General features: G+C 41.7%; 1 protein-coding gene across 2 annotated transcripts in view; it reads left to right on the top strand.

The window, feature by feature from the left end:
- ACSL1 (acyl-CoA synthetase long chain family member 1) overlaps window positions 1–23,817 on the top strand; it is a 61,336-nt gene extending 37,519 nt beyond the window's left edge. The window contains exons 8-21 of one of the 2 annotated variants that reach the window (XM_034772612.1): window positions 656–688; window positions 866–917; window positions 1,653–1,726; window positions 3,862–3,939; window positions 7,850–7,984; window positions 8,726–8,860; window positions 9,848–9,943; window positions 16,605–16,677; window positions 17,754–17,842; window positions 18,347–18,463; window positions 20,078–20,221; window positions 21,687–21,788; window positions 21,892–21,963; window positions 22,219–23,817. In XM_034772612.1, the coding sequence (XP_034628503.1) occupies window positions 656–688; window positions 866–917; window positions 1,653–1,726; window positions 3,862–3,939; window positions 7,850–7,984; window positions 8,726–8,860; window positions 9,848–9,943; window positions 16,605–16,677; window positions 17,754–17,842; window positions 18,347–18,463; window positions 20,078–20,221; window positions 21,687–21,788; window positions 21,892–21,963; window positions 22,219–22,359 (1,341 nt within the window). In that variant the 3' untranslated portion in view covers window positions 22,360–23,817. Of the gene's footprint in view, window positions 1–655; window positions 689–865; window positions 918–1,652; window positions 1,727–3,732; window positions 3,811–3,861; window positions 3,940–7,849; window positions 7,985–8,725; window positions 8,861–9,847; window positions 9,944–16,604; window positions 16,678–17,753; window positions 17,843–18,346; window positions 18,464–20,077; window positions 20,222–21,686; window positions 21,789–21,891; window positions 21,964–22,218 lie in introns of both variants that reach the window. The other variant, XM_034772611.1, reaches the window with a different exon arrangement.
- Window positions 23,818–24,963: the final 1,146 nt, after the last annotated feature.

Here is a 24,963-nt window from a genome sequence, read left to right as displayed (position 1 = left end):
GAGTCTGGTGGCACCTTAAAGACTAACAGATTTATTTGGGCATAAGCTTTCGTGAGTAAAAACCTCACTTAGAAGTGAGGTTTTTACTCACGAAAGCTTATGCCCAAATAAATCTGTTAGTCTTTAAGGTGCCACCAGACTCCTTGTTTTTGCAGAATGAATGGTGGCTTTAAAAGTAAAGACTGTCATAATCTGGGACCAATGCTAAAAGGTACTTTCTCTTGAAAATATCAACAATGGCTTCTGTTACATTAAAGGTTGACCATGGTGAATACACCTATGCCATGGTCCACTAGATTAGAATAGGAGTGTGAACTGGTTGCTATCACACTGAGAATTTAGGTGACATGCCTATCTCCTCTGCCACAAGTAAATTGGAAACTATGCTTAATCTTATTCCACAGATCATGGGTTACTTATCACTTCATAAATAAAACACTAGATTTTACTGCTATGTTTTTGAAGGGGCATTTTCAGCTCACTGTTTGCATATATGCTGCACAAGCATATGGCACTTAAAAGTTCTGTTAAAATTTTATTCCTTTATGATCAAAAGTAACCAGCTTGGTGTCTAAATGACAAAGGTTGTTATGAAAGGGAAATATATTAAAGCAAATGTGGTTATCCTACTCATGTCTGTCTCCTAAATTTTTAGGAGGTGGGGAGAGCTCACAGACACAAACCTGTGGTAAGTATCAAACTACCAAAAAGAGAACTGATCTGTACTAGTTATAATTTCAGTCTTTAGATCAAACTAAGGCACCAATGTGTCATCTTCTGTAGCTCAAAGTAAAATTGGTACTTTGATTTTGTCCTGCAAAATCTCTTTATACTGAATTGGCTTAATTTTTTTTATTTTTAAAAGCCTCCAAATCCAGAAGATCTAGCAGTCATCTGTTTCACCAGTGGAACTACAGGTACACTTAATTATGCTGGACTTTCTATATTCTACTTTTATGGACAAAGATCATTCGGAAGGCTCCTTACCAGGTGCTCAATGTTTCTCCTGCTGCTTCAGCATTTCACCTGTTACAGCAGAAAGTAGTAGATGGAAAACTTGTTTTAAAACTTTCTGGGTTAGCCAATGGGAAATTGAAGTGCTTGACACTCAATTCCTGGAGCCTAAAATGCACTTTCAGAAGAGAGGTATCAGGATTGGCTTGCTGCTAACACAGGGTGAAGAGCTCTGTAGCTCAAAAGCTTGTCTCCTTCAACAGAATACCTCACCCCCCTCCTTTTTTTTCCCTCAAAAACAATGAGACTTGTATTAAAATTCAATCCCACAAATTTAGAAGTTGACTTCAGTGTTAAACTTCTTTGTCAAATTCTTTCCAAAATCCCTTCCTTCTGAGGATATTTAGCTTCCAAACATGGAAGATATTAAAGGCCTTCTATCTGTCTTTATTCCTCAAAACCATTTGAACAGAACAGGTGCTGTCTAACTTTGCAAACCTGTTAGCAATTTCTATCCCTTCATTAAGTTTTACTTAGTTCATACAATTAGCCTTTGTTTTAAGTGCTGTGCATCTATCCATTAAAGCCCTTTCTAGACTTCCCTAGAGGTAAGTGATAAAATGAATATTCTCTCCACTTGATATTTTCATGTGTATAAGCCCTTCACTGTTGGATTTTAATGTTTATTTCCTCTTTAGGAAACCCCAAAGGAGCTATGATTACTCATCAAAATATAGTGAGCAATGCTTCAGCTTTTGTGAAAGCTACAGAGGTAAACTTAAAGGCTAAATCATTCAAAGTTTTCCAGACTCTTAGGGCTAAGCCCATAAGAAGGAAAGCCTTTTCAGAAAGAAATGGTATTGAAAATATCTAACACACTATTTCACTAAGTTCTTTAGGCTCCTAAAGTCTGTCTGATACTACTTGAACCCATCTTATCAAAACTTCACCAGTATAAGACAGCTGTCCTGAAATTGGCAACTCAACACACTGAATTCCTGGAAACATTTGCTAATTGCTCTCCCATCCCCCAAAACCTTAAAATAAAATATCAAATCAGTCTCTATTGCTTAATCCATTGGTCTGTGGTTGATTTGGCAGCTTGCTATTTAGTGACTTCCAAGGCAAGAGATTGGTAAAGCTGCAAGATTTAGACTCAGTCCAAAAATCTGGTAGCATAAATTTTTCTCATGTGTTCCCTCTGACAGATGGGTTCCCCACACCTACACTGATCTGTGTAGAAATTTATTGCAGTAACCTTAAACTAGTGTCAAGGTGAAGCAAAGTCCTTCTAGGCATCTTGAAGCTAATTATACTAAGTCTGGGGTAATAGTGCAAGTTGAACAATTGACAATACCCTGAACTTCCCCATCTGAAGACTTGTCTCCATTTACAAAAATGACAGCTCCAGCTAAACACATGCAAGCTAATTCCAGTTCAAACTCTTTCCTAAAGTAGAGGTGAGGGTAATGCCTTTTAGCTATTTGAGATGTAGCCTAGGCTCCTACCCTCTTTTTAGTAAAGACAAATCCTAAAAGGGGTCAGATGAGGTGGTTTCCCATATTCCTTTAATCTCTGCTGCTCTCTTGCAATATAACAAGCTGTAAAACTAATTCCATTAAATTATGTAGTATGTTTTTCCACTGGTTCTCTAGAGCAGATCATAAAATAGCTTTCTCTAATTTTCCAAGTCCAATTTGGAGACTACTTTGCCTCTGGCCCATTGAGTTAGAAACAGGATGGCTAAAATTATTTTAGGGTCCATACCCTTGGAGAAGCAAGTGTATGAGCCTGCAAGAAGCATAACTGTTCATACTTGCTGTTAGGTGCAGATCTTTGGTTTAGGGTTCAGACTGACTAAAGCCTATTTATTCCGTGGTTCTCAATCCAGGGGTCAGTGTACCCCAGGGGTATGCGGAGGTCTACCGGGGGTACTCAACTCATCTAGATCAGTGTTTCTCAACCTGGGGATTGTGACCCTAGGTGGGGTGGGGTTGCCTGGCAGGTTTAGGAGGCTACAAGTGCAGGTCTGGCGTTAGGGGATGCAAGAATGGCAATTGCACAGGGCCCCATGCTATAGTGGGCCCTGTGAAGCTAAGTTACATGCTTCAGACAAGGCTTGCATGTGGAAAAACAGGCTCAAGTATTGCACTGAAATTGAAATATATTGTACTTTGATTTTATAATTGTATGGTAAAAATGAAAAACATTTTCAATAATGTGCTGTGACACTTGTGTGTGATTTTTTTGTAAGCAAGTAGTTTAAGTGAGGTGAAACTTGGGGTACATAAGATGGGTACAGTAGTCTGGAAAGGTTGAGAACCACTGCTTACCGTTCTTTAGCTAGCTATTAGTCTGTTTATCCCACTCAGAAGTTTCTGCCCAATCTACCATAAGTACACTAACAATGTCTCTTCCTACCCATGGCACACGGCTTTAATCTGGTTCTTTTCAACATGTACATCTTCTGAGCACTTGACTACTTTTAATTGTCCCAAAAGTGACTTCCTCTATCCTTGTAGAATAAGAAATGACTGCTGTACACATCACAACACTAACATCCAAAAAACCTCCTCAACTCTCAGCCCTATGCTATTTTGGACTTTCTTTGGTCAAAGTATGTAAAAGCCAAGCATACCTTTTACTAATGAAATAAATTTGGAATCTGGGGTGTGCTCTAGAGTTGAGAAGTGTTGCAATAAGCCTTTGTGCTACAAATTGTAATTACTGTGAAGATTTAAGTTGATCTCTCTATCCTGCTTGGCATTTCCCTCACAGAAAGCAATCATTCCTGGTACAGAAGATGTTCTGATCTCATTCTTGCCCCTGGCCCATATGTTTGAAAGAATTGTGGAGGTAGGAATCTGCATGTACTACATTATTTCGAAATCTCACTTTTTTTTACAGAGTGCATGTGTCTTGAACCCCAGTGACACACACATTTCCTTTTTGCCTCTTGCACACATGTTTGAAAGACTAGTCCAGGTAAGTGTCCAAAGGAAACAAATTGTTGTCCAGATAATGTGAGTATTGGGCATTTAATTTCCCCGTTAACTATGAGCTTTAGCTTTACTGAAAAGTAGGTAGTTCCAGGAATAAGTTTATTAAGAACTATATAATGGAGCACTAAATCTTCTTTCAAAATACTTACACTGGCCACGACTTTCTCTAACACAACCATTAAGGCTTTTCCCTTGGTTATTTAGTTGCAATATTAACTCTAAAGGTCTTAATATTTAGAGTGCAAAAGGCTGGGAGTGCTGCTGCTATGATTGGAGTGGGGAGAAGAGTTCTCAAAGGTGGAATTGAGGGTGGGTGGAACTGATTCACTATGAAGAGGCTATTGCCACTGTAAAATTGACTAGTGGTTCTTGAAACTCAAGTCTACCAACACTTGTATTCTCATCACTTAAAGTGTAGCAGCCACCTTGCTAGAGCAAACTATCTCTGAACTGGTTGTCTCTGTAGTACATTGGCTTTCTCCTAGTTCAGCAATCTGTAGTGGCTTCAAAATACTCATGATTTCGCAAGACGTAAGCGGCTAACCAGACAGATAGGAAGTTGTGATGTAAACAGATCTTTTGCGGGATAAAAACCTGCACTTGAGTGTTATGTAGTCCAGGTATTTGTAAGAAACCTAGAGTACTCTGCTTTAAAGCAATCTTGACAGACACATTGATTGCTCATTAAGTTACTTCTAAATACATTCAAAGTAATGGCTTTGAGTTTCTAGCTCTCTTCCTTTTGTCTAAGGGCTTGTCTATACTTACGCGCTGGTTCGGCGGCAGGCAATCTAACTTCTGGGTTCGATTTATCACGTCTTGTCTGGACACGATAAATCGAACCCAGAAGCGCTCGCCGTCGACTTGGTAATCCTGCTCGGCGAGAGGAGTACGCGGAGTCGACGGGGGAGCCTGCCTGCCACGTCTGGACCACGGTAAATTTGAACTAAGGTACGTCTACTTCAGCTACGTTCTTCACGTAGCTGAAGTTGCGTACCTTAGTTTGAATTGGGGGGGTTAGTGTAGACCAGGCCTAAGGAAACATAATTTGGAGCTTAGAAATTTTGTAATTCAGATCTGTAACCCAAATTTCACAGGGGTGGGAGGCAATTGGGTTTCTACTTGGACCATGCATCCAACATCTCTAGATTGAAACCTAGTCTACCTCCCAATTTCAGATATAGGAAAGGTTAACTCTGGTGCTGTCAGTGTACTTTTTTGACTCCACTACTTCAGTAGTTGGAAAGCTTTTCCAGAATGAGGTCACTGTTACCACCTCCAGTCATAAGCTACATAAACTGCCTGTGCAGCCATTCATCACAACTGAATCTTGTGCTAGGGGGAATGCAGACTTTCATTTGTTCCTGCCAGTGTTGGAGTCAAATGTTGGTTACACATGTGGCAGCTCCTTGAGCTACCACTTGACTAATAGTAGCCCTGTTATAGCACACCACTCTGAATGATTAATGAAATCATGAGAAGGTATAATTCTAGGCAAAACAGCTGCTCTTGGCCCAACAGTCTTTAAAATCCTTTGCTCACTTGGCTGGGGGCAGCAAGTGGGAAAAGTTATGGGGAAAAAATATCATGCCATCCATTGCAGGTATATCACCTGAAATAAGTTGAATAGTAAGCAAATGACAAGACAAATTAGCTATGCTAATATACTATAATCACTGTGGTATGTGGTAGTAATAGTTGTAACATTTGCTCGCTTCAGGATGGTGTAGGGAATGAGTAAAAGATTGAGTGGCCTCTAAAAGAAGCCACTGTGAAGTAAGAAACATAAGCAGATGGCTTGCGAAAAGATAAAGAACATACGTTTGCCAGTTTGTTCTAAGACTTAAGCTGGGTAAAATGTGCAGCAGCCATCAGGAGAGCTACAGTCTTAATCTCAAGAGCTTCCTCCTTCCCCTGGCAGCCTGCTTCTCCCTGTCCTCTCCTTCCTTCTAACTGGAAGGACCCTGACAGCTAGCAGCAGACTCTTGCTGCTGAGTATGCAGCAACTTGGCTGTTAGCTATCCAGTAGAACTAGCATATCCTTCTTGGAGAAGCTGGTCAGGTGTGGGAAGGATTTTGGCAGCAGAGAGGCAGTGGGACTCTGCATTTGGGGTAGGGTACAGAGGACTTAATGAGGGAAAACAAGAGGGCTTTCAGTTACTGGTGAGGAGAGACCTCTTCCCTCCCCCCCTCCCCTGAGGTGAACTGATATTTCTGATAAACAGGATTGCCTTGTTCTTGGCACCTGTGTCAGTGCTCAGTCCATATTGAAAAGCTTGTCTTGTAAATCCCAGTAGACTCTAGCTACTGCAGACTTTCATCACCTGAAAGAACTGTAGACCAATGAACTTTGGCAGGCTGAGTGCACTGACACCATATGCAGGTGGTTGGTGACTCTGCCTGAACTGATGTGCAGGGGAAGAATGTGCTATATAGTAGCAGAACATGGGTATGTGGGGGAGGGACATTGAGCCTATATTATGGGAGAAGACGACAAAGCCAAATCTGAGGACAAGGAAAGAAAAGCGTAGAGAATCTCCCAAGAGAAGGTACAGAGAAAACAGCAAGAATCAGTAGGGAGATCATTTCAGGGGGGTGGAGGGGAGACCTACAGATAAACTATAACAAGGGGTTGAGATTAGAGAGGGAAAACAGAGGGTTCAGTGTAGTCTTCCTATTCCCTTCCCTGTCTTAGCCCAAAAGGGGGGGAGTGAACTTGCCTTTCTCAAGGAGGGGGAAGGGGAAGTAGGCATTTCTCCTCTATTGCCAGAATTGTCCCAGGCCCACCTCTACCATCCACCCCCTTCAGTCCATCCTCCTGTGGAACAGGGGAAGGTAAACAAAAACACAGGAGTATAAAATAAGTGGTGAAGACAAGAGACTCCATATTGTCTGCACTTAAGATAGCACATTCAGTCTGACATGGGAATTTCTTGACCTACAGTAGGGAAGCCAAGTAAATGGGAACAGACATCCTGCTTCATAGTTGGTTTCAGTATTTTAATAGATGGGTCTAGAGTTCCTGTAGTCACAAATATAGCTTTGCCACTGCCTGCTTTTCAATCCCTGCCACCACTTGCCTACCTGGCCAGTGCTCTCCAGACACTGTAGTTTACTTCTGCTGCTAGGCTCCTCCCATGCCTTATCCCACTATATTAAGGTCCCTGGCCTGCCTCTGCAGCTTAGAATATAGGCCTGGAAGGGACCTCAAGAGGTCATCTAGTCCTGCCACGAGTGCAGGGGACTGGACTAAAGTATTATCTAGATCAGGTGTTAGCAACCTTTCAGAAGTAGTGTGCAGAGTCTTCATTTATTCACTCTAATTTAAGGTTTCACATGCCAGTCATACATTTCAATGTTTTTAGAAGGTCTCTTTCTGTAAGTCTATATAACTAAACTATTGTATGTAAAGTAAATAAGCTTTTTAAAATGTTTAAGAAGCTTCATTTAAAATTAAATTAAAATGCAGAGCCCCCCAGACCGGTGGCCAGGACCCCGGGCAGTGTGAATGCCACTGAAAATCAGCTCATGTGCCGCCTTTGGCCCGTGTGCCATAGGTTGCCTACCCCTGATCTAGATCATCCCTGACAGGTTTGTCTAACCTGCTCTTAAAAATCTCCAATGATGAAAATTCCCCAATGAGCTGCTTTGTCTCCCTTGGTGCTTCATCTTTCCTGTCCTACCCTGAAACGAAACACTTTTCCAGAGGCTCCCTCCCACTGCCACCACTTCAGCCCCACTATAACAATTGGGAAGACTTAAGATGCACTTAGCATGGGTGGGGTGGAAGTTGCCAAGACTAGAGGAAATACTGGATCATCAGTTTAACTTGCTCTAAATGTATCTCTTTAACTATAGTTAATGTACTAAAAGCAGTTTTACTATCTTAACAGTGTGTGATTCTCTGCCATGGAGCTCGGATAGGATTCTTCCAGGGGGACATCAGACTACTTATGGATGACTTAAAAACACTGCAGCCAACTGTATTTCCTGTAGTACCAAGACTGTTGAATCGGATGTTTGACAAAGTAAGTCTAGTAGCATTAATCTAAAACTTGATCAAATTAAACTGAAAACCACTTTCAGAAAGCTGTGCCAATAGTGGGGTAGGATTCGCTAGCCACCAAAACCTTGGATGGGTCATTAACTTCTAAAACATATGCCTGCATATACAATACCATTAACTATAGTTTCAATCATTAGAGTTTTAGGTTAATGGTTGGTTGGCTGTGTTAGATATCCCTAGAAAGGCAGCATGTTCTGGTGGAGACCAGACTGAGTCAGACCTGGGTTTTAGTCACTAGTAGAGCTGTATCTTCTGTGTGGCCTTGAGCAAGTCGCTTAGGGCTTAGGTCCATAAACCCTTAGGTCATGGCAAGCAGAGGCATAAATCTCTTCCATGCTAGCCTGATGTGTGCTAAATATTCATGTGGATGCTGCTGACGTGCACCAGAATTTACTCAGTGTACTCTGATCTAACCTTGTTTCAAAGCAGGGTAGGTCAACACTAACGAACTGTTGGTGCATGTCAGCAGAGTCCATGTGACTACTTCGTGCAAATCAGGCTAGTGCATGGTAGATTTACACCTGATCTTGCTATGAATTAAATAGTTATGCAGACAAGCTCTTAGCCTCTCTATTTTAGGCCACGCATCTGGGATAAAATACTTTATATATTAAAAAAAAAAAAACTCTGTGCTTTATCATAAGAATGAAGGAACACTGTCCTATGAACTTTCTAATACAAGATTTAATTTCATTCATATTAGATTTTTGGACAAGCCAATACTTCACTGAAAAGGTGGATCCTGGACTTTGCTTCCAAGAGGAAAGAAGCAGAACTTAGAAGTGGCATAATTAGACAGAACAGTCTGTGGGATAAACTGATCTTCCACAAAATACAGGTATGCTTGAAACTGTCTGTCTGCTCACACACACATTCTCATGTTATAGATCTTTGGAGAATTACTCCTTTACTCGTTCTTATGCAAAGAAACATTATGAAATAGATTCTCCTGAAACAAATCTGTCTTGCTTCAGACAGGCAAACAAATAGCATAGAATATCTGAGTAATCTTTCTTTCCTCTACAATACATGTTGATAGCATGTGCTGTACAAAGGCTTCAAATCTTCAGTAATCCCACTTGACTATCCTTTCTCTAATAATAGATTATTAAGGCTCTCTGAAGTGCATGAAACTGTGAAAATTCCTACCAGAGTGCTTAACATCCTAAGAGATTTGATGCATCTAGTGACCTTGAAATCACTATATCCAAAACACTTTCTTATAACTGAGCTGTAGGCGTCAGACTATAATCACTCAATATGAATGAGGGAGTGATTGGCTGGGACTCCCTTCAGTCTGGGTAAAGGATGTCTTGGCCAGTCAAGAGCTATGTGTACATGTGAAACTCAAAGTAAACTGTTTGCTTGTACTTCTGGTATTGGTGCTTCATTTTAATCATAGATGACCTGTGCCACTGACTGCCCCTCTCCATACTGTAACTGTCTAGCATGGTTAATCAGCAGTTTCACACCCATCCTCCCTACAATAGGACTGCTGCAAAACCAAATCCCACAGAGGGGACATGGCTTAAGGCTCTGTCGACTCAGTTGTCTGTGTGCCAGAGATGCAGTAACAGCATAGTGTGGTCTTTGTGGGTAGTGATTGCAGAAAATGGCTGCAAATAACTTGAGTTTAGTTTGAGGATAAAGCAAGTCAAGAAAAAGTTAGCTCATCCTTCTAGAACAGGATACTTTTTAAAACTAGACATGAGTGCCCAGCACTATGGTTTCTCTTGTGACTCTTATTGGGGTGGGAGGACAACTTCTGAAAATCTCTCATTAAAATGCTGTTAGTGTTCGGAATACCTTGTCTGTCTCTTTTTAGGCAAGTCTGGGAGGAAAAGTAAGACTAATGATCACTGGAGCAGCTCCTGTGTCTGCAAATGTACTAACCTTCCTAAGAGCAGCTCTTGGTTGTCAGGTGAGTTCAGGTTTCAGAGACCAGATTGCATGCATACATGTCTGAACACTGTATAGAGTACTAAACACTGGCTGGAAATATACTCATTAGGAGCTTGCAACAAGAGCTCTATTAAGGATTTTGCTATTTTGGTGAATTAGCTGTAATGCAATACATTCTAGCAATGGAGCACTCTGAGTGGTGACTACATTGAGTAAAGCCTAATGACTCTTTCTAGAACTGTACATGAAGGCTGAGGCAGAAAGACATAAACTACACCTCTCAGAATTCACAACTCGCATCTATCACTAGAGCTCTCTGATCATCCAACTGCTTTCTGGTGTCTTAGTATCCTTAGCAGCACCCTTAAGGTGTCTTTGTACTATAAAAAGACATGCCAATGGTGGCATGAGATTCCATGGGTTTTTTTTTCTTTCCCTACTCCATATCAAATGTGACCAGTTTCCAAGTCACTCTTCTAAATGACAGTTCTTGGATCTAAAATTCTGGCCTGGTTTCCTTGTAACTGGTGTATACTCTAACTAAATCTCACACATCAGTTGGATCTGGGTAACTAATGTCAATGTGAGGCTGAAATATCCCCATTTAACTCTCGGAGCATTTAGAAGGCTGGCAGTGTAAAACACACAAACCATCTCCTTGGAGATGAGAATCGTGAGTAGGAATAGAGGTAAAAAACCTCTATTTGGCACTGGAAATAATTAATAATGGGCTCTTCAGTCTAGCAGAAAAAGGTATAAAACAATGCAGTGGCTAGAAGCTGAAGCTAGACAAATTCAGGCTGAAAATAAGGCATAATTTTTAAGTGAGCAATTAACAATTGGAACAGTTTACCAAGAGGTGTGGAGGATTCTCATTGACCACTTTTTAAATCAAGACTGGATATTTTTCTAAAAGGTATGCTCTAAGAGAGTTGGGGAAGTTCTATGGTCTGTGGTATACAGGAGGTCAGACTAGATGACCACAATAGTCCCTTCTGGCCTTGGAATCTATGAAGGGAATACCATGTAATGTACAACCACACTGGCTAATGTGGCAGGAGTATAGTCCCCTCAGCTTCTGTGGAACTATAGCTGGCTGGCAATTGGCTGTCAGCAAAAACGTTCTTAATCAGGCTACGTGAACAGTTGGGTTCAGTGTTTCGTCTTTCTGCTACAGAACTGTAGCTTGTCAGCAGCAGATGGATATGGAGACAACACAAGGGAGGATGCAGGATTCTTGTGGCTCTGACTTCTTCGAAGAATGAAGATTAATGCACAAAAAAATAAAGGTGCTCATGACAGCACTGTCCAGGGCCTCTGAAAATTAGTAAAGCTGTACCGCTACTACTCTATGCCATCTAGAATTTTTATGGGGTGGGGGAAATCAAACACCTATTTTACTCCTATGAAATAGTGTCTGTTGGAGTAAGCGTTTTTCTTCAGGGAAAAACTCCCTCTGGATCTAAACTTTGCCAAATCCAATTTGTTCAAGTGCTGGTCCATATGCTTATTTCACACCTGGTACACATTGAGCCCCATTACACCTCAGACCAAAGATTTGAGGCAAGTAGTGTCCATTGGTCGAGTAAGGACTGAAAACTTTACCTTACCAGAAGATATTTTCACTCTCCAATCCTTAGTCACCCTCTTTATCTGGCCTGGTCCTCCTTTGACACTTAAACACCAGAAATCACTTTGAGGAGAAGAGGCTCTTACCCTTTGTCTGCAAATCAGAGCATGCTTCAAATTGTGGAACAGGAGCCTACCTCTTCACTGGACAAATCCCAATTCTCTAGCCAAGCCTTCCCCTAGGGGGAATCAAGCCCAGGCAGAACCCATAGGAGGCCTTGGAGCATCCTCCTTCTCCTTGTTATGACTACCCAGGGGATGCCCTAGGTACCCTATGCCTTGGGGGTGGAGGTGGCTGGTTGATCCTCCATATTGGCCTTACTGGGCTTCTTGGGATTCATGTAAGAGATGACCTGGATCTGTGCAAGAATCTCACCGATCCTCCTCTCCCAGCCAATATCAATCAGCTCTGTCAGAATTCACAGAGGAAGAAGTCAAACTGGATCCACCAGTCCTGATGGATGTCATCCTCCTCACCTGATGAGGCAGTTGCTCCATCATTCCCTCCCCTGCCTGACTACACCCAGTGTCAAAAACTGTTAATAGGTGGTAGTCAAACTCCAGATACCTCTTAAGGAGGTCTAGGACACACAACATGGTCTACTGGACATTCTACAATCCTCTGGCCCCAGTAGAGGCTCTCCCAGTCATAGGCCATTTTGGAATCCATGGGTCTCTGTGCCATATTCCTGCCTCCTGTACCCCTATCTTGGAAAGGCCTGTAAAGGGTTTTCCATGCCAGCTAAAGGGGTGGAATTGTTGTTTAGCCACTCAATCTTCAATTCGTAAGTGGTGCAGGCAGCTACAGAGAGGTCCATGATACAGCACCAAGTCTGCTGCACCTGACAAAGGCACTAAATGCCTTGACCTCTTGGGGAGGAGGGTATTCATCAGCTAGTCTCCAATTGGAGTTGCTAACTAGCAAATACTGTTAGCAAAGTATGATTTTTCTGGAATTCGGAGACAAACTTCCCCAGGAAGACAGGGTTCAGTTCCAAGCTCTCATTGGCTGGTGATTGAGACCTTCAAGCAGCAGTAGACACAACTGACTTTGCATCTAGAGCCATCACCACAGCTGTAGTTATGAAGCATGAATCGTGGCTTAACTCTTTGGGATTCCCCAAGGAGATTCAGAATAATCAAAGTGCAAGGCCCCTTGGGTAATCCTGATCTCTTCAATTAGACTGACCAGTCCTCTTTCCCTCCACTTCCCACTCTCTGCATCCAGGACAACCCACCACTCTCTGGGCCCCAGCCTTGAAGACAACACCACAAGCAAACTTAAAGACCCAGACATCTTCCCTCCCTCCTGCCCCATCCTATCCCCCCAGGCATTTTATCATGAAAGCCCTTATAAATTGCCACACAGACAACCAAGGTTTCAAAGACCCAGGTACGCAGCTTCCTCCACCTCTACAACCACTGTCCAGCCTCACCTGTCATCCAAAGGTTTCTTTTGATGGGATGCCTGAGGACTATGTACCATATTGACACCATGTCACATTGCCCCCAAACCTTTGTTAGCTGCCTTACTGCCTCCACATTGTTTGTGAAGTGACAGACAAGTGGGTACTAGAAATCCATCCAGTTGGGCTACACGATTGAGTTCTCTCTCCTCCCAGTCTCTTACCACTTCCTTCTTGGGGACCATTGACATGCGGGACATCCTTTGTAGGAATGTGAATGGCCCAGAGATTGGGGAGGGGGCCATAGAGGAAGTGCCACCCTGATACCAATGGAAGGGCTTGTACTTCCTATAGATCCTAAGAAAAACTGAGGATCAGTTGAGAATTGGTCTCCATGTCAATGAAATACCTTTAGTTGCAAATCAAAATTTTGGTAATTTCCTCCCTGGAGAACACATTGGTTTGCAGCCCTTGACAGCAAAAAGGCTTGCATGTGGCTGTTCACCACTTCCCCAGAACATTTTCTCAGATTCATGGTAGAACAAGAGCACTGCAAGTTCAGAATACTCTCATTTGGGCTAGTAACAGAACCCATGGTGGTCATGAAAGTCTGCTCTGTGGTAGCAATCCAGATGAGATGCAACATCTACTCCATCTTCCCATATCTGAATGACTGGCTCCTAACAGGCAGATCAAGCCAAGAGGTCCATTCTTCCTCTATCTTCTGATATCATTGGAAGTTTATGTAAACAAAAGCAAGTCCACTTTGACTTCCACAAGGAATATAGATTTTATAGGAGTGATCCTAGACTCTTCCTCAGGAAAAGCTTACCTCCCCATAGACAGACTTCAGGCAGCCTGATAAATCAAGTCACCCTCAGACTTCACACCACAATCAGGGTCTGTCTTTCCCTGCTTGGCCATATCTATATATGTAACGCCACTTGCCAGCTTCCGCCTCTGTTGCCTGCAGGCCTGGCTTTGGTCTGCTTTATTCACTGGACAAGGATAACATTTATTTCATGGTGATAGTCTTGTAAAAGGTCAGACTATCTGCCATATAACAGATAAAATGGGAATAGGTGCAGGCAGGAGTCCCATCTCTTCCACCCACACATGAGGAATCCATATGAACAGTCACAGTGCACAAGGCACATGCATTCCATGGGAGGCCAGAATGCATATCTGTCTGCTAGAGATGACAAAGCCTGCAATGCATTCATCCCCCTTATGTGGTAACATCATATCCAGATAATGTCTGACGTTGATGTCTTATAAAAACAGGGCAGTGAGATTTCTGTATACATAGAGGAAGGAATTTATGGAACTGGTGCATTAAGAACCACATCACACTCAGCAACATACCTACCAGGTATGCAGAATACTCTAGGGGACAATCTCAGCAGGCACTCCTCTGCAGACCACAAATAAGAAACTTTTATAAATGTCATGACCAAAATCTTCACCCAGTGAGAATACACCCAGGGCCGGCTTAGGCTTTTTTGCCACCCCAAGTGGGGGGAGCCCGCAATCAGCAGCACTTTGGCAGCAGCTCAACCGTGCCTCCTCATTCCTCAGCGGCAATTCTGTGGCAGGTCTTTCAGTCAGAGAGGGACCGGGACGTGCCGCCCCTTCCCATTTGGCCGCCCCAAGCACCTGCTTCGTTCGTTGGTGCCTGGAGCCGGCCCTGGGTACACCATCTTGGGATCTGTTCGCTTCCAAACAAAGAGATGCAATTTCTACTGCTCCAGAGCAGCAGGAGGCAGAGACTCCAGGGGAGATGCCTTTTTGTTATCCTGGATGGACTATCTCAGTATGCCTTTCCTCCCCATCCCTTTGCTGCCCAGGTTCTCTGGGAAATCTTGCCACATCAGCACCAGGGGGATCACTCAATTGGCCAAGACAGTTTTGGTTTGTTGACCTTTATGAATGTTGTCCTTTCCTCCTGCCCCTCAATGTTGGGGCTTTTATATTGGGTTGTTGAAAGTCCACCGGTAGAAATAAGCACCTTTCATCCTCCAGCAGAGGGCTGCTCTCTACTCACCCTACCACAACTTTGATTTCTGAAAGACCTAATTAGCACCTTCCCATGAGTGATGAAGTGCACACACAGTGGGATCCAAACCTGGTACTCTGAGCTCTTACCAGACACCCTTTGAACTGAGGGCTACATGTTCCATGTCTCACCTTTCTATGAAGGTTGCTGTCTTAGTTGCTATCACCTTAGCCAGATTGGGAGCACTTGTGGCTGACCCAGTATACACCATATTTCATAGTTAAAGTCCCTCTTCATCTGCAACCTGAAACACATCCTAAACTAACCAATTTTCACATGAACCAGCATATTCACTGAACAGTATTCTTTCCACAAACCTCTTGCTTCCAGCACACAAAAAAGCTGCACTCCCTCAACATGAGACTGGCCTTTGACTCTTATTTGCAAAGAACAAAACTAATTGGGAGAACAGACTACTTGTTGCTATAGCAGCACAGTTGCATTCAGTCCAGAGACACTAAGTGACTCTCTGGATACATTATTCAGTGTCTTCAGTTGGCAGGTATTCCTCCCCAAGATGGGGTGAGGGCCCACTTTTCAAGAGCACAAGTAACCTCAACTGCATTTTTGAGATGTTACAATACCAGACATCTGTAAGGTAGCTACTTGGAGCACCATCCGCACACTTACAAAGAATTATATCCTAGTTCAGCCTTCTTTGGCAGATGCAGCTCTGATATCAACAGTGTTAGACATCCATACCAACTGAATCCTTGCACCCTCCTCCTGTTTGAATACTGCTTACCAGCCACCCACTTGTGGAATAGACACAGGAACCAACCATTGAAGAAATGGAAGCTACTAACCGATAACTGGAGGTGCTTTTAAGATGTGTGGTCCCTATCTATATTCCACTGCCCACCCTCCTTCCCCTGATTTTTTTTCTCTTCAGTAAGAGAAGGAACTGGAGAGGTGTTGGTTCCACACTGCCCCTTATGCTCTCTGTTCAAAGCACAAGGAGAGCAGTGGCACATGCATGAATCAGTGGACACTATTTGTTACAAATTTCCAGTCTCAGGCATACTCGTCCCTCAGGTGGAATACAGATAGGGACCACACATCCCAAAGAACCTTCAGTTACAGGTAAGTAGCCTCCATTTTCTCCATGGTTAGTCCATTTTTGAAAATGGCTTTGGATGGGTCTTAGCCATCTTGTGTAAGCTTTGTGACATTGGTCAACAATGCTTTTCTTCTATCTTTAAAGTTGTTACTTAAATAGTTGCATACAAGAGTTGTCTCTTGGTGGTATAAAACTTAATTTAGCAATGCTGTAATGCATCTACATCTTCCAAAGAGCTCCACACAAGTGCAAAGTGAAGTATGGTATGCTGTGCTCTAGTTGAGTGACATGTATAGGTACTTCCCCCACTTGTGACACTTCAAACTAGAGTTTTAAAACACTATTGTAGTAGATGGTTTCAGGTGGTAATTTAACTTGGCAGCTTCCTTAGATTACAAGTTACACAACTCAAAGTTGAATTGCACTGAGCTAAAGAACAAATTAAATGTCTCCATTCTACTTTAAAACTGAAACTATAAAGTGACAAGTATCAAGGTCCCCTAAAGTTATTTTTGTTTCAATTGAATAGTTCTATGAAGGCTATGGACAAACTGAATGCACAGCTGGATGCTCTCTGACAATACCTGGTGACTGGACAGCTGGTATGGTTTCTCTAATCTTCTTCTCTTGAGTGAACTAATTTAGTTGTCCACAACAGCATCTAGAATAGATATCACTTATACTGTCCTTAAAGCTATCCCTGAAGTACTGTAATGGACTACTTGAGTTTTCTCAAGTGCAGTGGTAAAGGGTTGTTTGAAGACTTCACTTGAAGCAAGCCATCACCAATAACTAGATGTGAACATAATGTCACAAGGCTGAACCATAAGACCACCCCTCTGTATGGCTTTAACAGAAGTTGAAACATGGGTCATAATATCCTTTAGTTTCTGTATATTAACATTATAGGAACTAGATGTCCAGAGAACTTGGATCAGCTGTCTACAAACATGATTTGAAACACTGGTACAGTACCTGTTTCTCTCAAAGCAGATAAGCATTTCTCCTGTTCTCTGATGTAATTACATCTAGCTATCTGGTAAGCTAAACCAAATAGCCTTAAATCTGAAATTGTAGCAACTTAAATGTCAAGTGTCCTGCTTCTGAATGGAACATTCTACACATCCTGAGGGAAAACTCTCTGGATATGTTAATGATATGATGTAAAAGTTCATGTCCCAACAGGACATAATTCTGCAGTATCTTAATCTGGTCTCTAGTCAGAAGTCTCAATTGGTTTTCACTGTGAAATCATGCAGTGTTAAACCATTCGTTGAAAAACAAAATCCCAAAATACTGCCTTGTGGTAATGATGCTTCTGTGGATACTCAGTGATGAAGTATGCATTTTTCTTGTAATACCTTCATCCCCACCTTGGCCCCCGCCCTTAAATTTGATTCCTCCAAGCTAGTACACAAGTATTGTGTTAGCCAGCGTGGGGCTGTGTGGAAAGGAAAGATGGCCTTGCCTTACCCAGCATTGCATTGTTTGTCAGACCCTAGAGATTTACGGACTCCTGTTAGTAAAATAGTGCTGTAGTGCAGAGGGTCAACCAAAGGATGGAATGTCAGTTTCTGATTTGTTTTTAGACTTAATCCTAAAACTGTAAGCTTGAAAGGCCTGGTAAGCAACCTGAACATAAATGCGCTATTTAAGGCCAATGTCTATTCTATTAAAGGTCATGTTGGCGCGCCAATGCCTTGCAGTCTCTTAAAACTTGTTGATGTAGAAGAAATGAATTACTTTGCTGTCAAAGGAGAGGGTGAGGTGAGTGACATTTGAGGGTCTATAAGAGGCTTCTAAAGAGATTTGTAAGGGGTTCTTGTGCAACCTTTCTAGCCATCTGGTGAGCTAAAATCAAACAGCCTTATTTGAAGTTAATGAGCTTTAGGTGATTGACAAAAGTAGTTCTCCTGGTCTACTTCTGAGTGGAGGAGTTTGACTAACTGCATAAACACAATGGACCTCTACCAGGGGATACCAAGTCATTCTGCCTCAATGACACTGGAGCAGGCTAATTGTTAAGTTGTACATGTCAGCAATTGAGTATAAAGAGTTATTTGCTATTAACTCTTCTATTACAATCCTGCATAATAAAGAGAACTCTGCTGGGCTGAGATTTTGTGGCTATAATTTAGAAACTTGCTCCATTTTGGTGCTTCTAGAGACAAATGGGGAAACAAGAACTTCTGAGAACTAAGTTTCTTTTCCTCCAAATCACTTATTACTAACTTTCTTGCCCATCAATCTTGATTAACAAACTCATTTCAGGTATGTGTGAAAGGGCCAAATGTATTTCAAGGCTACTTGAAGGATCCAGAAAAAACAGCAGAAGCTCTAGACAAAGACGGTTGGCTCCACACAGGAGATATTGGAAAATGGCTACCAGTAAGTCAGCTTGTATTGCTTAAACATGCTTTAGTAAAACTAATGTTATCTGTTAGGCAACTCAGCCATTGACAACATAAGGGGCCTTCCATAGGGTTTGGGGCTCAGTTCACATTTCTCAAAGGTGCTTTGAGATATTCTGTTGCAAAGTACTATAAGGCTACATTTGTCAGGATGGTCATGAAGTCATGGAATCTGACTTCCAGAGACCCCCTGTGACATTCTCTGCTTCAGCCCCAGGGGCTGCAGGACTCTTGAGCTGGCAGCCAGTTGGGGCCCTGGCAGAGTTCCAGAAAAGGTGACAGCAGCAACAGGGTACCCCCTACAAGATTCCAGGACAGGTGAGGGACTCCTGAGGGGCCCTTCTCAAGGTTCCAGTGATGGGCAACAGCCTCATGTGGGGGAGGGGGACACCTTGGGCAAGCAGCTGGGAGTTTCCCGTTTTTTCTCTTTGGGAAATATGGTCACACTGCAGCTCCCAGCCACTGCCAGCAGGGGGGGAACCCCACAGTTCCCAGCCACCACGGTAGCAGGGAAAACCATGGAGCTGCAGCAGCAAAAGTCAGACAGGTCTTGGCTTCTGTAAATTTTTGTTTATTGCCTGTGACCTGTCCGTGACTTTTACTAAAAATAACCATGTCAAAACCTTAGCCTTAACTATAAGTGAAGTCTGAAACAGGAACAAAGTGCTAGCCACTTTTATACTATTGGAAGATTAAAAAAATAGCAGTACACTAGTCTGCCCACTGTAGGATGCTGTTCAGGAGGCTTCAGCAAAATTCCTCAAGGCATTTTGGAATATCTTAATTTATTCCAAATTTGAGAGACTTATAGTATTGAAGATGGGTACTTTCAATTATTGGAGTTATTCTGTTGGGTACCATAGATCCAAATGGCCTATATACATTTCCCTCTAGCATTATGTATGTTCAGTGCTATGGCTAACCAATTCAAAATCACGCTCTGCCCTTATTTAAGAAACCTCTTGCAACTCAAGATGGGTTTGGGTCTGTTTTCTTGTTTGAAAACATGGACCATCAAACAGAAGAGGGTGAGGGGAAACAAATCGTAGCATAAACGTGCTTATAACGGGTACTGAATCTGTCCTGTATACTAAGGAAAGGATCAGTAGTAGAAGCCAGAAAAACAGATTGGTGGCAGCATTGAAGCAGTCCTAGGCTATGCATAAATGTGAAGGGACAGATGACACTCCTTTTTTCCTCCTCCCTCTAGCCTCAAATAAGGCTTCAGTGAGCAAAAGACTCTAGATCTATTATCTAGCCTAATAATTTGAATGGCTTGTCTGCCTTCCTTTCTCTCTTGCTTTCAGTTTTTCCTTAGTGATATTTAAACAGAGCATACCATGGGACCTCTGTTAAATAGACAGCAAAAACTCAGAACAGTCTCTAAATCAAGAGTACATTCATCAAAAATTATTCCAGTTACAGGCTTGGAGTAAACTAATGATAGGATTACTGGTTGGTTCTTGAGCTACTACTAAGTATTTATCTTACTGGTATTTAATCTGCCATAGTGTTTGTAAAGCTTTGTAACATGGCTCTACAATGTTTGCCTTCTGTAAAGAGAAATAAATTAAATTCTCTTAACCCACAGAATGGTACTTTAAAGATCATTGACCGGAAAAAGCATATATTCAAACTTGCGCAGGGAGAGTACATAGCACCAGAGAAAATAGAAAATGTGTATATGAGAAGTGAACCTGTTGCTCAGGTGTTTGTCTATGGAGAAAGCTTGCAGGTACGTATCCTTCAACGAGATGCAAATGATAGGTATGGTTAATGCAATCTCCCTTTTTAAAAACTGACACTGGGTTAAATTGTATAATTTCTCCTTGTTGCTACATTTGACTGTAAATTCAGATTTAATGCCCTAATTGCATCACTTGCATAACTTACTCCAGATCTAAGAGACAAGGTGGGTGAGGCAATGTCTTTTTATTGGAACAGCTTCTGTTGGTGAGACACTTTCAAGCTTACACAGAGTTCTTCAGGTCTGGGAAATGTATTCAGTTGCACAGCTAAATACAAGGTGGCACAGATTGTTTAGCATAAGTAGCTAACATTTCCAGGGACCATTTGAAGTGAAGGGCTGTTAACTGGCCACTCCTGTCATGGGGTGGGGTATTGGGATGAGTGGGTGGGTTATACATTGTTGTAATAAGCCATAAATACAGTGCTTCTATTCAGTCCATGATTTTTAGTGTCTAGCCAATTTATGAATTTAAGCTCTCAGGCTCTTTTTTTTTTTTTAAGGTGTTGTGCAGATTTCCTTTGAGGATGGGAACTGAGAGGTCCGATAGTGATCATTTTGTGGAAAACATTCACCTTCAGCTTATTTGTCTTCCGTAATATTTCTGAGAGCTCATTTGGGAGCGTAGTGATTGTCTAGCTTTATCCACATATTGTTGGGGCATTTCATGTAGGATCCAGGGACCTGGAAAGTGTTTTGGAGGGGGTGAGCAGAGGTTGTTTTGGTTGAAGCAGTGGAGATATGCCTACAGGTTTTGTGTCTGTTCTGGCAGGGTCCGGTGCTGCTTTGAGTGAGTTGTTTCCTGGTCTGTGGGGAACTTGCTTCTAATGAGCTTGGAGAGGTTGGGGTTAGTCTGAAATCCAAAAGAGAGAGATTCAGGAATGATTTGTCAGGATGTGGTCCCACAAGTATGGGCTGTAGTTGTTTGATACCTTTGTATGGGTTCCAGTGTGTAGTAAGGGACAACTAGGGCTGTGCTGCTGGATGGAGTTTAATTTCTTTATTGAAGCAGGTTCTCTTGGGATATTTGGGATCCAAGCCAGGCTAGACAGGGGAACCAAAGTTTCGGGTTTTGGGTACTAATGAAATGCTGCTTAAGTTGCAAACCCTTCTGAAGGGGAAATGGAATTTTTTTTTAAAACTGAGATTCAAGTATTAATATACTTTTTTTTTGTCAATCTTTCAACCTAAAATGTGGTCTTTAAAAAGTATCCTTTAAATATGCAGGGTCACTGTTTCCAGCTTCTAAATGTAGAAAGTTGGATATGAAAGTTGTAGTCAACATTTTATGTTGGTTATGTTACAATAACTTTTGCTTCCCAGATTTTTTTCAACTAATTATGAAAGTGTTGATCTGCATGTTGACTAACAGTGGGGAAAACTGGGAGCTTCCAGGGAATTCAGTTAAATGTTTATTCAGCAAATGTGCCTTTTTTTTTTTTATTATTTGTAGGCCTTCTTAATAGCTATTGTCGTACCAGATGCAGAGACTTTGTCTAGCTGGGCCAAGAAAAAGGGATTTGAAGGTTCATATGAAGAACTATGCAAAAACAAGGTAGGTGCTCTAAAATGTAGAGTCCAATCATTGGTCTTTTCAATTCTTTAACCTGTAGAATGCAATCTATGGTATAACTTTTTATTTTATTAAATCTTGGTAGGACCTCAAAAAATATATTCTAGAAGATATGTTGAAGGTTGGGAAAGAATCTGGCTTGAAGTCATTTGAGCAGGTGAGGAAACTCTCATTGTAGCATTTGTGCAATTGGAATTGAACTCAACTTTCACTCATTACCTGGCTCTCTAAATGTATCAATACCTGCATAATCTGACTAGGCAGAAACTGCTCGGAACTACATTCTTCATCCCTCTAAGTGATCTGCTAAATATACAGTATCTGTATACTACCACATTTTTGTAAGCCCATTTTACTATGGGATGCAGTCAAAGTAAAAGTGAATCTAGGTTAATAGTTGTTCATTTTTCAGGTCAAAGGCATTGCCCTGAGCATGGAGATGTTTTCTATTGAAAATGGCTTGTTGACACCAACACTGAAGGCAAAGAGACGAGAACTACAAAAATTCTTCAAGTCCCAGATAGATGAACTCTATACTAATATCAGGATGTAACTGAGGGGAAAAATGGGTTGAAGAGAATGGCAAACATCCAGACTACTGTTGGCCTTCATATTTGTATTGACTACAGCAAACATAGGGAAGGAAACTGTGCAATCATTAACTTGTACAAAAATGGGTACCTGCCATAGGAATATTGAAGAAAATGGAACATTGCCTTACTATCCAGTTATGTTGCAGACCATTTTTATGGTGACCTACAATTTCCAGAATTAGCCTTAAACTGTAAATGTAACTATGTGATTAAGTTATTTAAACTTCCTCAGCCAAAAATGTGACCTTTTTTGTTAACCAGGGAGTTAACATGTTGCCAGCATGTTCCTGTCTGCAGGATACTCTGCAACTGTCCACTCCAAAGAATTTAGCATATTGGAGAGGTCTCCGTATTGTACTGCAGGGGAAATAGTTAATCATCAAATAAAAAGCTATAGCTGGTAACACTGCTTCTTGCATTAGCCCTAAAATCGGGTAAGACAGTGCCCCACTGAAGAGAACTCCCTTCAGCATGCCCCATTGAAGAGAACTCAGAAGCTTACTCCTGTGTAAGCTAGAAGTTGAATACCAATCAAAGGAATATACCCCTGTGCAGGAGGTGAATGATGCAATATTGGCTCTCTAAATTAGTCTGTTTAATTCTTCTGCATTAGGAAGGTGGATGCAACTATTTCATCAATGTAGCAAAAACTATTTAACACAAGCTTCAGACATAGTTGTGTAAATGGATCCAAACTCTGGAACAAGACTGGATTTTAGAGAATGAAACCATTCAAGAGGTTGACTGTGCTAATTGCCAGGTAAACTTACACCTTGCACTAGCCATGTGACTCCTGCAATGGGCCCATACTGTACTTAATCTGCTTTGTTTCATTAACATGCCAGGTGCTCTAAACACAGAATAGCTTCTGTCGTTCCCTCAGCTGTCTGATTTAATGTATGAGCAATTGAGTACCTTGATTGAAATGGGTGGGAGCAGAAAGCAGGATTTTTTTTTTCCTGTCCAACACTTCGAAGCACATGGAAGTATTCAGACAAGTCAGTAGAGGAGAGAGAGAGAGAGAGAGCCACTTCCCCTGAACAAATTCCCACATATAGTATAAAAATACACAAATTAAAATCTTAGTCCACCATTCACTTGGAAAATTGGCAGAATTAAGCCTTGTTACAGATAAATATTGACCACTAGCATTCATTACTGTTTTTAAATATGGATATATGTAAAATACAAGCACAAGGTTTGCACTAAGATTTGTGTGATTGTAATGCATTATTTAGTATAACTTCATACATGTGTACCCTAACTGCACACATCCAAATCAATGCTCTTAGAATATCAAGTAACTTGTTACATGGGAGTTCAAATGTTTGCTTAGTGTTGGCTATTTCTATGTTTTATAAACCAAAACAATTTCCAAAACCAATGAAGGAAACCAAAATAAATATTTCTGCATTTCATGTGAGTGGAGCACTTATTTTTCAAGGTAAAAATATAATGGCTGCTAATGTGCTGACAGAACATGAAATAAGACTATACATCAGACAACAGCTGTAACTAAACATGTGGGTATCTTAGTAAGCAATGAATCTTCATACTTGCAGTATTTGTCATACAGGAGAAGTGGTAGTTCTGGTTGTTTAAACTTGTCTCTACAAAACTAAGACACCCAAGGATAATGTCTCATCTTGGTCTACTGCTACATACCTACAGACTCTTGGTTAATATGCCTATAACATTAAGACAAAGCATACCTCGTAACTTAAACATACTTCATCAGCATAAATAAATAAATTGATTCCATTCTCAAAGGAAGCACAAAATATCTGCAAATACCCTCTCAGGTCTGAACTTCCTTGCAAATAGCTGGCTGTTGTAATCCGTATGTGGATGCATGGATAAAGGTTACACTCTTAAATATAAACCTTTGGCAATTGTGATTGTCAAAACCACATGGGACTGAAGCTTGATATACAAGCTGTCATTGCTAAGGTAAATCTGTTCTCTTGTGACATACTTCATAACACCTTAAATTCAGCCTCTAGAACCTTTTTAAGAGGAGTAGTGGGCTTACAACTTTCTTGTTATCTAGTTGACTCATCTCATTGACCATTTTCAGTCTGGTTTCTTACCTAGGTGTGGACTGGAGACCACACTAGTTGATCTGGTTGATCTAAGGATGGGAGATCAGGTGTCAGTGCTTTAATTACAGCTATAGCTGTCCTTGGTATCTTATCAGAGTGGTGTCCGCTTATCAGCAGATAAGTTGGGGGATGGGGGTTGATGGGGCTACTGTAAAATGGCTTTGTACTTCCCTTGCAGTGTTCTGTTAACCAGATGGTAAAACTGCTCCATCTGGGAGTGTCTTGGGGAACTCCTGCAGAGCTCCTGTCACTCTGGTGCAGTGTATATACATGATGCTCTTGGGAGGATAGTGAGGGGCTTAACTGTTGTGTCCCTGCACCTTTCTCCAGTCTGGCCCAAATGGTTGTGACACTTGATGCCTGGGTGACATCAGGGCCTGCATGACAACCTGAACCTCCAGTCTAGAAGAGAAATTGGGATGCAAATAGCAAGAATATCAGCCTTTCTACTAGGTGTCTTTC

This window comes from Trachemys scripta, chromosome 5 (assembly GCF_013100865.1).
Source record: "Trachemys scripta elegans isolate TJP31775 chromosome 5, CAS_Tse_1.0, whole genome shotgun sequence".
In the NCBI taxonomy this organism is placed as follows: domain Eukaryota; kingdom Metazoa; phylum Chordata; order Testudines; family Emydidae; genus Trachemys; species Trachemys scripta.
This window is presented reverse-complemented; position numbering and strand designations above follow the sequence as displayed.